Below are 18,403 nucleotides of genomic sequence, written 5' to 3' on the forward strand. Positions count from 1 at the left end.
TCACTCAAAAACGACCTTGCCCTTATTCTTTCATCCTTTGATGTTCTCAACAAACATGCAGGGATTACCTTCACTAACATACCTTGCATTCCCACTCTCACATAAAAAGAGCCACTTCTGTGCTTTTTTCGGCAGCACATATACTAAAATTGGAATGATACAGAGAGAAAAGAGCCTCTTCTGCTTCCAGTATGGCTATATCTTTTCCCTAGATACAGTCTGCAGGATCTTTCCTTATCGATAGTGTGGAGCTTTGGCCCTGACAAATTATAGCCAGTTGGAAATCACATCAGTCTGTTCAATTCTATTTTGCTTTAGTTTTGATCATTGAATGTACTTTAATATCCATACACTATCAAACCTCCTTATTTAGTGCAGAGTCAAAAGGGACTGGAGCTAGAATAATATCTAAATAAAAAATAACAATTCAATTCACTATGATCTTGAACTGGAAAGCAGAGTTGATAACTTATCGTTTGTGAATTTGTAGCAGTTTTAAAGAAATATGCTTTACTTGTTTGAATGAATTATCCAGACTTCAAATCAATTTATGTTTGAGTTTTAACTTAAATAATTGAATCTTTTTTGCCTTGTCATACTTCATTGCTAAATCTGACCATGTACTGAAATATATTTCTTTTCTGGTTCTTAAGATATCTTCAGCCTTTTTGCCAGTGAGTCTGGCAGTTGTGTTGTCAGAGAGGAGATGGAAAGCATGCTGCAGGCTGTAGATGGAGAGGTACCCCCATCACTTAAAAAGTGCTTTTCTGAGGTATGTTTAATTCAAAGAAATAAACAGTAGATATCCCTGTTACAATACTCCAAAAGAATGTATAGCCTCTTTTATTATGGTATTTTATATTATACAATCTACTACATCAAGTTTTAAATGTAATAATATGCATGGTAAAATATTAGTTGCAAAGAAAGCATCTAAATTGTAGGCTGATTCAGTAAAAGTAAGTTTTATGCATATTGAGTAAAGTAACTGGTCCTTGGTGTTGTCTGTATCATTTCTACCAATAAGTAATAGTTTTTTTGCTGTATTCAAAAATGAGTGTTTATGCTCCATAAATCTTATAACACTTTGACACAATTAAGAACATGCAGTATTAGATCCATCATTTTGTCTGAGGAAAATAGCAGAGTATCATCTGCTTAGAACTGAAAGTATATAGTATATCTTCTAACTATATTTCACTAGAGCACCATTTAAAATAAACTCAGTGATGGTCTCAGTACTTCAGAAAGTAATATCTGAATGCTGTCATCACATTCCTGAGTACATAGTGAAATTGGATTGATAATTATGAATTAAACGGTACAAGCACAGTGCCAGAGAGTCTAATGTAATTTTAAAGTTTTTGTGACAGAATAGAGTGGTTAGGGTGGTGCATTCTATAGTAAATAACAAGGCAATTTGATACAATTATATTTTCTATATATAAGTGAGCAAATAGGTTACAAAAAAGTTGATAAAAAGATGGAAATGTAAAGTCTTGCACTTACAATCTTGAGATCACGTACAGTCATATGAAAAAGTTTGGGAACCCCTCTCTGCCTGCGTAATAATTTACTTTCAACAAAAAAGATACGAGTGGTATGTTTTTAATTTTCTAGGAACATCTGAGTACTGGGGTGTTTTCTGAGCAAAGATTTTTAGTGAAGCAGTATTTAGTTGTATGAAATTAAATCAAATGTGAAAAACTGGCTGTGCAAAAATGTGGGTACCCTTGTTATTTTGCTGATTTGAATGCATGTAACTGCTCAGTACTGATTTACTTGCAACACCAAATTGGTTGGATTAGCTTGTTAAGCCTTGAACTTCATAGACAGGTGTGTCCAATCATGAGAAAAGGTATTTAAGGAGGTCAATTGCAAGTTGTGCTTCCCTTTACTCTCCTCTGGTCGCAGGTCTGGCAGGACAAGAAAAATACAGGAGCGGCATATGCGCAGGATTATGAGAATGGTTACAGACATCCCACAGATCACCTCCAAAGACCTGCAAGAACATCTTGCCGCAGATGATGTATCTGTACATCGTTCTACAATTCAGCGCAATTCTGCACTCATGCCACAAACAGACTCACATGTTGTACTGTATGCAAATGCTCATTTAAACAAGCAGGATTCCTTTTGGAACAAAGTGCTTTGGACTGAGGAGACAAAAATTGAGGTATTTGGTCATAACAAAAAGCACTTTGCATGGCGGAAGAAGAACACTGCATTCCAAGAAAAACACCTGCTACCTACTGTCAAATTTGGTGGAGGTTCCATCATGCTGTGGGGCTGTGTGGCTTGTTCAGGGACTGGGGCCCTTGTTTAAGTTGAGTGTTGGATGAATTCAACTCGGTATCAACAAATTCTTCAGGATAATGTTCAAGCATCAGTCACAAAGTTGAAGTTACGCAGGGGTTGGATATTCCAACAAGACAATGACCCAAAACACAGTTCGAAATCTACAAAGGCATTCATGTAGAGGGAGAAGCACAATGTTCTGGAATGGCTGTCACAGTCCCCTGACTTGAATATCATCGAAAATCTTTGGGATGATTTGAAGCAGGCTGTCAATGCTCAGCAGCCATCAAATTTAACTGAACTGGAGAGATTTTGTATGGAAGAATGGTCAAAAATACCTCCATCCAGAATCCAGACACTCATCAAAGGCTATAGGTGGTGTCTAGAGGCTGTTACATTTGCAAAAGGAGGCTCAACTATGTATTGATATCATATCTCTGTTGGGGTGCCCAAATTTATGCACCTGTCTAATTTTGTTATGATGTATATTGCGTATTTTCTGTTAATCCAATAAACCTAAAGCTACTGCTGAAATACTACTATTTCCATAAGGCATGTCGTATATTAAAAGAAAGTTGCTGCTTTGAAAGCTCAGCCAATGATAAACAAAAATCCAAAGAATTAAGAGGGGTTCCCAAACTTATGACTGTATTTTAACCCATAAAATGTATTGGGTTTAATAATTTTTTTATTTGATCCATATTTTATAACTGAGGACATTTTAAAATGCAAAACCTATTGCAGTAGCCACTTGACAATTTATTTTTGACTATAGCACTTGGAGGGCAATTCAGTGCAGTGGCATAAGTGTGCTTTATTTATAATGAATCGGGTTTATTTGTCATTAGTGAATAATACATATTTCACCACCATTTCAAGTAAAATGAGTAAACGTAACAATCAAAATTTAGGTTATAGGTTTGAGAAGCAAGTAGGTGCAAGACTTCAGTCCATCTCATGTACACACCCACACCCAACAAATTTAACATGGATGCCTTTGAAAATATGGGAGGAAAGCTGGAGCCACCTGGAGAAAAACCCATACAAGCATTGGGAAGAAAGTGCATGTACCATACAGACAACCAGTTGGAGAACTTGAACTTAGATCTGCAGGTCCAGTAAATGGCAATGCTAACCACTGTACTGCCCTTCACTGTCCTTCTGTATTTCAGAGGTATGTTTGACTGCAAAACATAGTTGAAAAATACCATTACTAGAGTTCTGACACCATCCTAAAATTAAAGGTATATTTTCTGAGACGAGACAAAACAGACTTTAGATTCAGAATTTGCCATAACACATAACTTAATTAAAATGTTTACTTGGGAGGTAAAAGGAAAGTATCATAAAGGGGAAAACATTAAAGGTTGTTGCCTTTTGTTAGATGCTTTTTAGATTGGCTCCACCTCCCTGCAACCCTTTGTTTGAGTAAGTTTGCTTATGTTCAGTTATAAATTATTGCATTTTTTGGTTTTCAATAATTTCGTAAAAGGATTATAAAAACATTTTAGTACTGAAACTTATTTTTATTAGACCAGTAATTTAAATTTTAAATTTAAAACATAACAGTTTCTTCAGAGAGAAATTCAGGGAAGACAGTCAAATGTCTGATTTTTATATTCTTGCAATATACATGATTTCTCTTTTCTGACAAAACAAAAACTAGGAGAAAGCTCACTGTTAGGTTACAATTTTCAGTTACATCAACAAATTTATTCAATGTCTTTGGGGATCCTATGCGAGAAATATACATTACCCACCATAAGGTACATGTGGTTTGATGTGCTGGTCCTCTTAGATTAGGTGGCCACAAAGGAGACTTCTAGCTAATGAACACATTTCCACTTAGTTGCCCACTCAAGTGGATCCCCATAACGCTTTTGAACATGATTACTATAGTAATTAACACTGGCAGAGCATTCATCAAAGGTACCTATTAAAATATATGTTTTTTTTTAATCTTTTATCTTATTTAATATCTTTGCATTCTGTGATTTGCTGTTTTGTTAAATGAGAGTGCATTTAGCAGTTGTATAGAAAACCATGTCTCCATGAGTAGTTTAAAATTGCAGCTTATTAAAGTGTTAAGAAAGATACCCTCTTCCCTTACTGAAAACTGTCTGGACTTTCTTCATCACTCAGTGTAGGTTTGGTTTCAAGTAGCTAGCTTCCTGAAAGCTAAAATGGTAAGTTTATCTTGTTAGCAGTTTTTGAACTTTAAATATGCATTTTTAAAGTGGGTATTTTTTTGTTTATTTTTCTAAGCATTTAGTAATGAGATTTCACTTGTACGAAAGACTGTTTCAGACTGATAAACAGTGTGGAGTCTTACCTGTAGAGAAACATGAACCTGACTGGCCACAAGATTATTTACTCTTACAAGGAAGCAAGCTTTTGACCAACCCTTCTGCTTCATGACAAATCCTTGCCTCCACTGCTTGTGTCTGTTAGGTGAAACTGAATTTGAAGAGATGCCACTTACACCCAGTAGACCTGGACTCAGCTTTGTATCTTTCAAAATAGACACCTGATACATAAGTGCAACAATTGCCTTTTGGATGCATTTAATGTTCAGAATGTTTGTTTGCATCACAACATGGGAGTTTTAACACAGCATATTCACACAAAAGTATTGTGAGGCCCCTATAATTATTATGGGAAAACTGGTCTGCTTAGGGGGTAAAAAATAAAATTTTAAAATGCCTTACTTAAAAAGACTCTGCAAATGTGGCAGCAGTTACTGTATAATACAGTACATGTAGATGTTGCACAAACATCCTGAATTACATGGTGTTCTAAAGCTAGGTCCTGTCCTCTAAGTAGCTTCTGTGATGATGGCTAAACCATCTTTTATTGGAGGTAAAAAAAAAAAAAGTTTTCTTTAAGATTATCTGTGCTTTGTATTTTTGGAGAACTAGCAGTTTTTCGTGTCTGGGGTTTATTTTTGCCATGCACCCAATGCTGTTGGGATAGGCATTTCAGCTCCAGTGAAACTGAAGTGGGACTGTAACCATTTTTACAAGTCAAATATGTAATAAGGCAAGGCTCTGATAGTTGCAATTAGCTGTTGTTGAAACCTACGCATTCTTTCAACTTATAATCAAAAATTAAATATCCATCTCTCTGTCATTCAATCTCTTTAAAGGAATACTCCACTCAAAATTGTTATGTTACTTATCCCATGTACTGTATTTTGTGATGTTTTCATGGTGAACAAACACAACAATGTTTCTGAAATGACAGGACTCTTCACTAATGAATTAGGAGGGGAGAGGCGAGTCTCTGATACAAAAGCAAAATCCTGTTTGAAGGGCCTTCCCATTTGTGGACCACTTTAATTTTCAACACTTTATTTTTTATGAGCATACAACTAGAGAATATTATACTATATGAAACACAAGTCACATGAGATTTTTTTCAAGGACACTTTTGATAATGTTTGCTGCTGTCCAGCACTGGTCATCTTTGATTCCCATTCTATCAGAAACTTTGTCTATTCCACACAAAAGCATGAGAGGAATAATTTTTCTCAACTGCCACTACAAACTAAATGGGGTAAGTAATATATAAGAAAATGTCCTTTTGAATGACCTTTGTCTGAAGCATGCTAATGCAACTAAGATCTGCAAATTATTGAATTTCCAAAGTATTTGTTGGATTTAATTTGTCATTTTTTTCTAGTTAAAAACACCTTTCTTCCTGAAAGAAACTTAACTTATTTATTTTTATTGTAGGGAGAGAAGATAAGTTATGAGAAGTTCAAAGTCTGGCTACTGCAAAACAAAGATGCTTTTGCATTTTCTCGTTGGCTCCTGGTTGGTGGTGTTTGTGTCACCCTTACTGATGACAGCGATACCCCAACATTTTATCAGACGCTGGCTGGAGTTACACACTGTAGGTTTGACATTTTGTACTTTCTAATTCTAGTTCTATTCATGTAATGGGTTCAAAATTTATTCGTATTGGCAGACATGTTAATTAGGTTGTAAATCTTTTAATGTTGCAACCGATGTGTGATTGGTATCGCTTTTGGTTTTACTATGAACATTTACTTTTGCCCAACAGTGTAACCCTGTTCTATTTTTGTTGTTTGCTTTGATTTTTATCCCTTTTGTGGATCAGTGATTAGTTAAGATATTAAATTATGTATACATGTATACATTATTATTGGTCTCTCAATAATGACATATATTTTACAAAAACAAATTGAACATTCTTGTGTAATGTTTAATTGGAAGTGACTTTTTCTATAACCTGATTCCCTGATATGAAAAATCAAAACTGAGACTTAAAATAGCACTTAATGTACATTCATAAAGATGATCACAGATCTACTCCAAATGTAAACTTATGTCCTCTTTCTAGTTCTGCAAAGTTTTATTAACTTTGAAGTCAGCAGCAAAAAAAGCAGGATTAGCAAGCAAATATTTGTCTTGGTTTCCTTCTTCACTAGTATCCATTGATATTTGCCAGTACACGTATATTATTCAGTGCCTTGGATGAGTTACAACCTAATAACAACAGTTTAAGATAGTATTGCCACCTAATATGTTGTTACTCACATTAAACCTTAAAAGCTGAAGACTTTTGAAATTTAAAAAAATTACACCAGTATGTTGACCTCCAAGCACAACATGCAGTCATGCAGATTTTTCCCCACTGTTGGTGGCATGCTTGTAAAACAAAATTATATTAAAAAACACTTAAAAAACTCTTAAGTTTAATCTATTTCATTTTGTGATTTACTTAATTGATTAATAAGAATTTATACTACAGTACAATCCCTCTTAACTGCCCGACGGATTGACCAGCCTGTTAAAAAAAAAAAAAAATTAATCCTGAGTTCTTCTTTATATTGTATATATGCACTTTCTTCTTTCCTGGAAGGTGAGTGGTATTTTATAAACAAACAACAAAACAGTGTTCAAATTAAATAAGGTGCAGTGTATCAAAAGTCTTCTTTAAATAAATAATCCATTAAAAAGAGTGAATTAGTGGAGGTTAAAATACATTAGTAAAAAAACAATACTTTTAAAAACAACGCAAATGAGGTTAAAACAATGGCTGGAAGCAGTCTCTTAAAATGTAAAGCACAGTGCCTTCTTCTTTCTACCTGGCGGCTCCTCTGGTTCTCCCATCGGGCTTTGCAGCAGGGGAGTCGCCCTACCTGCAGGTGCAGCTGCCTTTCTCACTGGTCCGGTAGCCCTCCGATCCCTGGCTACATTGGGCTCCATCCGGACCGAGACTTGGGTTTTTTACCCCAGTGGCCAGGGTGCTCACACTGGGGCTAAACCAGCCCAAAGCCTCCACGACTGCCGCTGTCTTTTGACGGCCAGTCATCTTCAATACCGGTCACTCCAGCTCCGTGATTGCTCAGCTGGAGCGACCGCTTTCTTCAGCCCCACCGAGTGTCGGCCAAACACTCCTCTGCAGGGGTTCACCTCCCAGCAGCCTGCCTTTGCTCTATCGAATCTGCTCTCTCTCGCTTGCTTTCCTCTACCTGCTTCCTTCTCCATTAACCACCTGTTCTTTCCTGTTCTCCTCCTAGCTGCCTCGTGCTTCTGTTTATCACGGGGTCATGGATCAGATGTGGCAATTACCAGTTCCCGGGAACAATTACGGATGTGGACAACTCCTCACCTGTGCACTTAAGCGAGGATCGCCCGCATCACGAATTCCCCGGGAACCGATCGGCCACACATATCCCACCCCCTCGCTAAGCCGTGAGTGCGGTGATTATTTATTTAAAAAGTGGCCTTTTTGACTTGAGCTGTGGACCCGCCACACCACACTATCCAGTCGTTGTATGAGAAAAAAAATCATGTGTGCGAAATCATGGATGAAGCCTGGTGGATATGGTTTCTTCAGGAACATCAAAGAGGTACAGTACATACCTTAAAAACATTTTTCTACATGAAATTAGGTATGCGTCGGATTAACTGGCCAAAATGGCAATCGGCCATGGGTCCAGTCCCGAGGTGGCCAGTTAAGAGGGATTGTACTGTATAGAGAAAAAGTAAAGCTTTATAAATGGCACTTTATATACACAGCTATAATTTTGACTATCAATGATATGTAATTTGTGATCATTCTGCATTTTTGTAATTACTGTGTTGGCCTGTGAATTGGTAAATTTTCCAATTCCATATTCTTCCTGCTATTACATTACAATGTTCTCTATCTGCATCTATTTTTCCGTTATCTTAACAGCATACAGTAGAGCCTGTGAAAAAGACCCACGATACCTAGAAATAGTGGCAGTGATCAAGCACTGACTTAACTGGTTTCTGTTGTCATATTTTTTGTGATTCAAAAATAATGGTGGCTCTTGTTTTGCTGCTCAAAAACCAATTAAAGATTTAGTTCACTAAAAAAGCAACGAGACATATTAAGCTTGTATTGCATTTCTTAAAAAATAGAAAAAATAGTATAAAACTACATTTTTTATGCGCATTAACAGGTTTCTGCAGTTGACAACTTTAGGTAAGACATAGGCTGTGCTTCACAAACTCCCACTTTCATCTTCTCTTTAGTAACTGTGGAACTTCTTATTTCACATACACATTCATAATAATTTAAGATTCTTTGAACCTTTTGGTCCAACAGTATTAGGCACCAAGGTATTTATCTAATCTAGACCTGGCACCAGTTTATCGTAAAAACCCATTCACACACACATCCCGACACAGAGACAATTCAGAGCTGCTAGTTAGTGTAAACTGTGTCTACAGAAAATATTTAAGCTTCATACAGACATTGATGGGATGCATAACTAGAGTCGAAGACGCAGAATCCATGATGCACCAGTAATAAGTACTGTACTATCATGCCTCCCTACAAACACACGTGTGATCTGAAATTAAGGCAGTAATCGAAGTATAACAAATAATCTGTTCAGCTTTGACTGCAGTGCTGAACAGTAATTAAGCTGTTAAAGTGAGAAATTGATGTGTGTTTTTAAGACTGAATTGCTTCCATACATATATAGAGTGTACTTTATTTGAATAACATTTTGCATCATACTTTTTGCTTCATAGCAGTTTCTCAGATCACTCATTCAGTAAGCACTGTGTGATTCGTAAGCATAGGAGGAGAGGACAATGGTGATGCAGCACTCACAAGTAAAGGGTTATGCACCTATGATTTATCCATCCTATCATCCATCCATTTTCCAGCCACAGGGGATGCACAAAACAGTGTGTTTCTTCGTGCCTAGTCCCAAGCCCTGATAAATGGGGAGGGTTACGTCAAGAAGGGCATCCGGTGTAAAATTTTGCTAAATCAATATGCGGACAACAATACAAATTTCCGTACCGAATCGGTCAAGCCCCGGGTTAACAACGACTGCCACCACTACTGTTGGTCAACAGAGTGCTGGTGGAAATTGGGCTACTGTTGGCTGAAGAAGAAGAAGAAGAAAAGGGAGGAGATGTGTCCGGAGGCAGGAGGAGAGGAGGAAGGTAAAGAGAGTGGAACTGAGGGTAGGAACTTTGAATGTTGGCAGTATGACTGGTAAGGGGAGAGAGTTAGAAGATATGATGGAGAAAAGGAAGGTTGATATATTGTGCGTGCAAGAGACTAAATGGAAGGGGAGTAAGGCCAGGTGGATCAGAGGTGGATTCAAATTGTATCATGGTGTGGATAGGAGGAGAAATGGGATAGGGGTTATTCTGAAGGAACATGTTGTCAAGAGTGTTTTGGAGGTGAAAAGAGTGTCAGGCAGAGTAATGATTATGAAGCTGGAAATTGGAGGTGTGATAATGGATGTTGTTAGTGCATATGACCCGCAAGTTGGGTGTGTGATGGATTAGAAAGATTTTTAGAGTGAGTTGGATGAAGTGATGAACATTGTACCCAAGGGACAGAAAGTGGTGATTGGAACGGATTTCAGTAGACATGTTGGTGAAGGGAACAGAGGAGACGAGGAGGTGATGGGTAGGTATGGTGTCAAGGAGAGGAGTGAAGAAGGTCAGATGATACTGGATTTGCCAAAAGAATGGACATGGTGAATACATATTTTAAGAACAGGGAGGAACATAGGGTGATGTACAAAAGTGGAGGAAGATACATACAGGTAGATTACATCCTATGCAGAAGAGTCACTCTGAAGGAGATTGTAGACTACAAAGTGGTGGCAGGGGAAATTGTAGTTAAGCAGCATAGGATGGTGGTCTGTAGGAAGAGGGTGAGGGCAGAGCCAAGGATCAAATGGTGGAAGTTGAAAAAGGAAGACTACATGGTTGAGTTTAGGGAGAAGATGAGACAGGCACTGGGTGGTAGTGAAGAGTCACCAGACAGCTGGGAAACTACAGCAGATGTAGTAAGGGTGACAGCAAGAAGGGTGCTTGGTGTGACATCTGGACAGATGAAGGTGGAATAGGAAACCTGGTGGTGGAGTGGGGAAGTACAGGAGAGTATACAGAGGAAGAGGATGGCATAGAAGAGGTGGGATAGTCAGAGAGTTGCAGAAAGTGAACAAGTGTAAAAGGAGAGAAGGCACAAGGTGAAGAGAGAGGTGTGGAAGGCTAAAGAAAAGACATATGATGAGTTGTATAAGATGTAGGAGACTAAAGAGGGAGAAAAGGACCTGTACCGATTGGCTAGACAGAGGGACCGAGCTGGGAAAGCTGTGCAGCAGGTTAGGGTAATAAAGGATAAAGATGGAAACGTACTCATAAGCGAGGAGTTTGTTGAGCAGATGGAAAGAATACTTTTAAGAGGCTGATAAATGAAGAGAATGAGAGAGAGAAGAGGTTGAATGATGTGGAGATAGTCAATCAGGAAGTGCAACGGATTAGCAAGGAGGAAGTAAGGGCAGCTATAAAGAGGATAAAAAATGGAAAGGCCGTTGGTCTAGATGATATACCTGTGGAAGCATGGAGGTGCTTAGGTGAGATGGCAGTAAGAGTTTTTAACCAGATTGTTTCATGGAATCTTGGAAAGTGATAGAATGCCTGAGGAGTGGAGAAGAAGTGTACTGGTGCCGATATTTAAGAATAAGGGGGATGTGCAGGAGTGTAGTAACTACGGGGGGATAAAACTGAGGAGCCACAGCATGAAGTTATGGGAAAGAGTAGTGAAATCTAGGTTAAGAAGTGAGGTGATGATTAGTGAGCAGCAGAATGGTTTCATGCCAAAAAAGAGCACCATAGATGTGCTGTTTGCTCTGAGGGTGTTGATGGAGAAATATAGGGTAGGCCAGAAGAAGTTGCATTGTGTGTTTGTGAACCTGGAGAAAGTATATGATGGTACCTCAAGAGGAGTTGTGGTATTGTATGAGGAAGTCAGGAGTAGCAGAGAAGTATGTAAGAGTTGTACAGAATATGTTGTACGAGGGAAGTGTGATCATGGTGAGGTTTGCAGTAGGAGTGACAGATGCATTCAAGGTGGAGGTGGGATTACATCAGGGATCGGCCTCTGAGCCCTTTCTTAATTTGCAATGGTGATGGACAGGTTGATAGACAAGATTAGACAGGAGTCCCTGTGGACTATGATGTTTGCTAATTACATTGTGATCTGTACCAATAGTAGAGAGCTGGTTGAGGAGACCCTGGAGAAGTGGAGATATGAAAATGTGAAAAGTTGAGCACTTGATAATAGTGTAATCTATCACTGCTGAAACAGAAGAGTATTCCCCAGGAGCAAAAATGGAGGGTACCTCCCTGTAAATTGAAAATAAGATGATTCAGACTTGTAGTAACTTTTATCAGTTCAAAAACTGTTCAGGGTAAACAAAACAAATGATTCAGGTACTTTTAATTAGCAATTGTAATTTGGCCCACTTGATTGAATGTACAAGTATGCCTCCAAGTGTGTTTTTATAGATTTGTGACCCATTGTAGGAAAAGAGAAGTGTTAATCAGTTAATTATCAGTTTTGCCTTCAGCGGTGCTGGTAATTATTTAACACAGTTAACAAGGTGCCCATCAAGGAGGGGTACCAAATTAATGTAGGTTGAATGAGGGATCTCTGTTTTACTTTCTGGCCACTAGGCTCCAGAAACAGATCTGTATAATTTGTGAACAAGCTTCATAAATTGTCAAAAGTCTACATTAACACTTTCACTGTTGTAGTTTGACGTGGTGATAGACTTACTTTCACATATAACCTAAAAATGTTTGTTGAAATAAACAAAATAAAACAAATTATTTATACCATTAGGATAATAAAACATTGTTAGATACAAGTATATACAGTATATAGTGTTGAGACGATGGTCAATAATATCGTCCATCATTGATTGGCAGGCCACATTGTCAAGGTAAATAAAAGTTATTGATGGACTTCTTCATATTTGCAGACATCTCCTCAAAGTGCTAAACTGCAATCGTCACATTCTTTTTTTTTTCACAAGAAAACTGTTAAGCACTCATAGGCATGTTCGTAATTGGTCTGTTTCTTTAGTCCCGATTTGGGTTGAGTCTCTACTTTGTTTCAATTTCCTGATAGTTCGGTTTTGTTTCACACTGCACACTTTCATACAAACTAAACATACCACTATACACCCCATGACTGTATTGTTAACTTTTATTGGGCAGAAACATTTTTTTCCAAGGAAAATATCATGCCAAGTCGACAACTAATATGCTTGTGCACCTCTGCATTTTTCCTAATTATTTGGTTTATTAACCATGCACAGTTGTGTGAGCAAAACACCTGTTATTTAACAAATAGAAGAAAACTTGAAAATTATGAGCTGCTAGTAGCTCTTCTGCTTGATCGGACCAGACAGGCTAGCTTTGATTCCCCATGTCCATCAGCGAACTTTGGGCATCCATAACCTAGTAGCTGGTTCATCAGTTGTCCTACTGTTTTTGGTAGATACTAACCACTGTATTCCGGGGGCACCCCACAGTACCTCTGAAAAAGAACACTTAAAAAATAACACTGCAATGATTTGGGTGTTTTTGGGAGTGTTTTATTGTTTTTTATATAAAACTTTTAAATAATATATGTTTAAGTGAGTCAGTCAGACTGAAAAGAAAAATGTTTTGTTATGCACCTCTTATTTGGTTATGTTTAAAATGTTATCCCTTATAATTAAAATTTTAAGTATATTGTCACAGTGCAGAGTTTTCTTTTCCCTACATTGCACACAGGGGATCAAGATTCTAAGGCTATAGTTTGTCCTCGGACACATGGCATTACTGGAACTGTGTGTAAGGAAGATAATACTCTGTAAATAGCCAATCAGAGGAAAGAGTTGTGTAATCTCCTCCCTGCCTGTTTTTATCCTCTTAACTACAACTGCTGGTCACATCTCAAAAAATCTTTTTTTTTTTTTTCCTTCTTCTAATCACACAACACTTTCCTTTTTGACAAGATCTGTGTGCTGTTCCTGACTTTACATTTGAATACCAGGCGCCTTTTTAAGCAACACCATGGATTTTATTTTGCTCATTCAAGCACTAATCCAAGTGTCCATTTTTATGTATTTTTGAATATGGTGTGTTGTTGTTGTCAGCCTGACAGAATTGTACCTATTGGTATGTATGTACAATCTGCTTATATTATTTTTTTTGTTTGTAATACGAAGTTTTTTGAGGATATATGGAGATAATAATTAAAAACTTAATTTTTTATTTCATTATGGATTAAACTTTTGAGCTTCTATGTTCCTCCTAGAATAAATATATAATTATTATTTTTATTATCATTTCTTTCTTATATTTTTTCACTTGTATTTCATTTCTTGGTGCTCACTAAGTCGGATCTGCTTTAATATATTTTGAAGTTTACAGTTCTGCCAAAAATATTATTAAAAAACATTCTGTAAGAGAGAAAACCCATTACAATTAGAATTCATTGTCTATGTCTTCACTGGTATAACAAGAGGACTTTCTGCCATTTTAAAGTCTTCAATCAAAATATAAACTTAAATGAAGAAATTTATGTGCTTATACCATTACTTTAATGTTTCAGTATCATATATTTAGAATTCAGCCCTTTGTATGTTAATTTGAATTCCATTGCAGAACAAAGACAACGTGGTTGATGTTATGTAATTAGTTATTTGTAAAGTGATAATAGCATGTTATCTGTGAACTTGTTACAGTGCTGTGATCCTGCAAATAAATATTTTAGTAAATAAACAAAAAAAAACTGAATTGAATTTAGTGCAATTTTACAATACAAAAGAATGTATAAGGAAACAAACATAGATATTTAAAAAGAATTTCGAACTTAATATCGAATTACAGCAACTGAAAACAAACATTTAAATTTCTGCGTATTTCTTCACATTCTGCTGAGCAGTGGAAGGTTAGGTTTACCACCCCTAAATGTTGGGTGCTGTCTTGGTGAGCATGGCAGGTTCAGTAAGGGCTATAAAGAGGCTTGTGACATGTGACACTTTCTATTTGTTTCCCAGCCTATCTGCTTCAGTTCAGCTTCTGGATAAAGAGTAAAAAGGAATTTGAATGGTAGTCTGGGCTGAACTTTATTAAACTAAAAACCATCTCATGCTATTCTGAGCATTTTCAATCTGTGTCCCACCCCACATGAACATGCAGCCTCTATAATCTTCTGGGTGTTACTGACACGTAATTGTAAATCATTTGCATTGGTCACTACTTGCATGTTTATTTTTGGCTGATGTTTAACAGGGCATTATGGGGGGTGAAGGGCATTGTGCATTATTATTATTTCTGATTATTAAACTGAAAATTCCATTGTTTTCCTTAGCAACACACTTTATGCACATTTGAATGTATATTACATTTTTCTTATCTTATTTTGACCGATAAAAATTTGACAAGAACAAAAAAAATAAAAATTTACAATTAAAATTTACCCTATGTAAAGACTACGTCTAACAGTCTGTGTCATATCATTTTATTGAAATATTTTGTGACGCCTCATGTACGATTCCAGTTCTGTTGTTTTTTCCTTTTATTATTGTGACTATAAAACGCAAATGGACAATAATTAGGAGGTGGGGAGATGTGTTTTTAGTACAAAATAAGTGTTAGTGGAATGAAGATGGCAATTCAGTTTGCTGGTATTCCTCATTTTGTTGACATTGATGTACACAACCCTCATTACATGTGAGTGCACTTTCTCTGTGCTGAATTCATTGACTATTTTGTACACATTTTATGGACAGTAATCTGCAATTAGAGCTTCCTTGTGCCGTTTTCCTGGCTATAAAGAATCTCCTCTAGACAGCATCAGAAAGCTCAGTAATATAAGCATTTGTTGTTTATGAAAAGTTGACTTATTTAGAAAGCTGCTTAAGTAAAGTGTAGAGGGTTTCTTAATTAGTATTTTAACAGGTTTGGTTTTGTTCGTACTAGTTGTAAAAATTATTTTAGTTTCTCTTTGTTCAGTGGTATTCTACATTGGGTATTTTTAAGAAAGATTTGATCTTAAAAATTGTAAAGCAAACTGTTTTCATGATTATTATTCATTTAAACATACAGTATGTATTATGTTTTATGTGCAGGCAAGTATTTAGTAAATTTTTCATGGAAACAGCAATTTCCCGTTGGCCCACTTGGCTTGTTTATGAGTGCTATTCAAAGATGATGCTAGCATAAACTCTTTATTTGTATGCCATGTACAATATGGCAAAGGACACAAATGAAACATTTGGCAAAAGTTCCTTACACTTGCCTTTTCTAAGGGGATTCTGTGTACCATAAAATGGATGGTCACTGCTGTATGCCACTAAACTGCATTTAAAAAAGTGATATTAAGAACTGGAAGAGAATGTAGATATTTCACTGCCTTCACATTAAGTCAGTAGAATATGAAAGTGTAAATTCAAGGTACTTTATAAAAGAAAATTAAAGAACTAAAATGTCATGACAAGCACTCTCAGGTTACTGAACAGTTTATGTTGATAAAATTTTAAGAGCGTAAACAGTTTTTTAAAATCTCACAGAATTTTCTTTTATATGAAGTAAATGAAAGAACATCATGCTGTACTGTGTACCGCCAGGCTACTGACGTGGCTGTAAGAAAATAGCAGTCCAGCTGTAAGCAACATCACCTTTGTTTATATTGGTTGTAAAGAAAGTGCTAACTGACATCAAGAACTGTTATATACTGTATATATGATAAACATTGCTTGTTGTACTCCCCATATTTTGTCCTAAATCCAAGAAACTTCTAAACTTTTTCTTGTTAGTGTGCTCATACTACACACTTCATTACCTTAGTCTTACTCTAGTATGAGCTTTCTCTACTTTTTTGCCTTGATTGTAAACCTCACTGTTTCTTGCATGTATGTGCAATAAAGGTTGCCAGTGTGGGAGCACTTGCTGTATTTTAAATTCTTATTCACATCAATATAGCTTATAAAATGAAGAGAACTATTGGGAAGATTTCCACAACTGTTTTCCCAGGGTTTGTCAGAAGTCACTTTGACCTAAAATTTGATTTGATTCAGTTGTGAAAATTATATTTATAACAACATTCAGTTTGGCAAGGAAGCTTTATTGATTTTTTTTTTCCTCTGTTAAGTGTACTGTAATTAGGGTAGGAAGGAGGAATGGCTGGGTTTAGGTGCTGAAAAGGCTATTTAAAATGATTGTTTGCAACCCTTTAATCTTGTCTTATATTAATTTTGAGAAACTCTTTTTTCTGTTCCTTCTGAAAACAGGAGAGAGGGATGTGTGTGCATCATGAATATTTATAATATGCTGAAAATTGTTCCTTTTTTTTATACATTAATTCATTTTCCCCTTTTTTTTTTTTTTTTACAGTAGAAGAGTCGGATATCATTGACCTTGAAAAGCGCTACTGGCTGCTTAAAGCTCAGTCCAGAACTGGCCGTTTTGATCTTGAAACCTTTATACCTTTGGTTTCACCACCAATTCACACCTCTTTAAGTGAAGGTAATTGATCATTTATTAGATTGTACTAAATTATGGCCACACCCTAGCAGTGGTGCAGATTTTGAATTTTGTTTTCCCATTTTGGTGATAAACACCAAAAATGAAATAGTTTCAGGGGATTTAAGAATATTAAATATGGTGTTTAAGAATGAAATAACAATAATGTAGTTTAAGTACAATGCAATATAATTCAAAACTTTTTACCATACATGCATATGTATGTGTAAAACAATGGTGTAAATGCTGTTGTATAAAATAGTAACTGATTTCTATGCTTAATCATTGTGTGTAGTTTATTGTACCATTTGTGTCATGAATGAAGCTATAATAATGTTTGTAGTGGATGTCCCATGGAACATGTTTTTTACCCTAAGATCTTTATAGCTAAGGTTGCTTCTTAGCATGCTTAATTGCTTTGCAAGATTTATGCTAGGCATATAACATTCGTAGTGCATTGAAACAAACCATCCGTAAAATTTTGGTATGATAAAGCAGCAAGCATTGGTACATAATAGGAAAATTCTGTCAAACAAATATAATTCACTTCTTTAAGGATAGTGAGTCCCCTCAAAGAGCCATGTAAAGAGGAGGGATTCTAGCCATTGTGGTACTCAGTGCTGACACACTATAATACTTCAAAAATGCAAAGGCTCCCATTTCCACTGTAAACTATGATTATAATAAAGGCTAATTTCTGTCATGTTTAGTATTGTAATTAAATACTAATTAAATCACACTCTACAGAGTCGTTTTTTTTTTTAAATATCGGGTCATTTTGGAAATAGCTGCCTGGCTGCAAGCTCCAACAGTTGTATTTTGCTTAGTTACATATAAATTGCTCCAAAAGTGTGTACTAATTTTAACTAATACTTTATGTAAGCACCTTTGACTTAAATTATAGCAATCAGTAAGTTTGTATAGGTCTCTGTAATCTTAGCACACCTTGATTTTAGATTTCATTTTTTTTTTATTTCACTGTTTTTTGCAGAAGAGTTCAGATGAAGTCAGGTTGCAAGGGGATTTTTTATGAACAGCCTTGTTTATGCAAGTCCACAGATTTATAATGGAACTAAGGTCTAGGCTTTGACTGCTCTATTTCATGACATTGATCTCTCTTTTTAAGTCATTCCTCCTTTAAGATGGATGTGTGTTTTTGAATGTCATGTTGAAAGATGAATATTCTTGACACAGGCAGTGGTTTTTGCAGCAGTAAAACTTTCCTTGTATGTGGAAGTATTAATTTTGAATAATATCTTGTATGTCAT

At 36.2% G+C, this 18,403-nt stretch overlaps 1 protein-coding gene across 4 annotated transcripts in view; it reads left to right on the plus strand.

The window, feature by feature from the left end:
• Positions 1 to 18,403, plus strand: part of usp32 (ubiquitin specific peptidase 32) — a 209,923-nt gene that overhangs the window by 60,333 nt on the left and 131,187 nt on the right. For all 4 annotated transcript variants that reach the window (XM_039756745.1, XM_039756747.1, XM_039756746.1 and 1 more), the window contains exons 4-6: positions 654 to 772; positions 6,033 to 6,192; positions 17,007 to 17,138. In XM_039756745.1, coding sequence (XP_039612679.1) covers positions 654 to 772; positions 6,033 to 6,192; positions 17,007 to 17,138 — 411 coding nt within the window. The remainder of the gene's footprint in view (positions 1 to 653; positions 773 to 6,032; positions 6,193 to 17,006; positions 17,139 to 18,403) is intronic.

The sequence above is a fragment of the Polypterus senegalus genome, chromosome 6 (genome assembly GCF_016835505.1).
Source record: "Polypterus senegalus isolate Bchr_013 chromosome 6, ASM1683550v1, whole genome shotgun sequence".
In the NCBI taxonomy this organism is placed as follows: Eukaryota; Metazoa; Chordata; class Cladistia; order Polypteriformes; family Polypteridae; genus Polypterus; species Polypterus senegalus.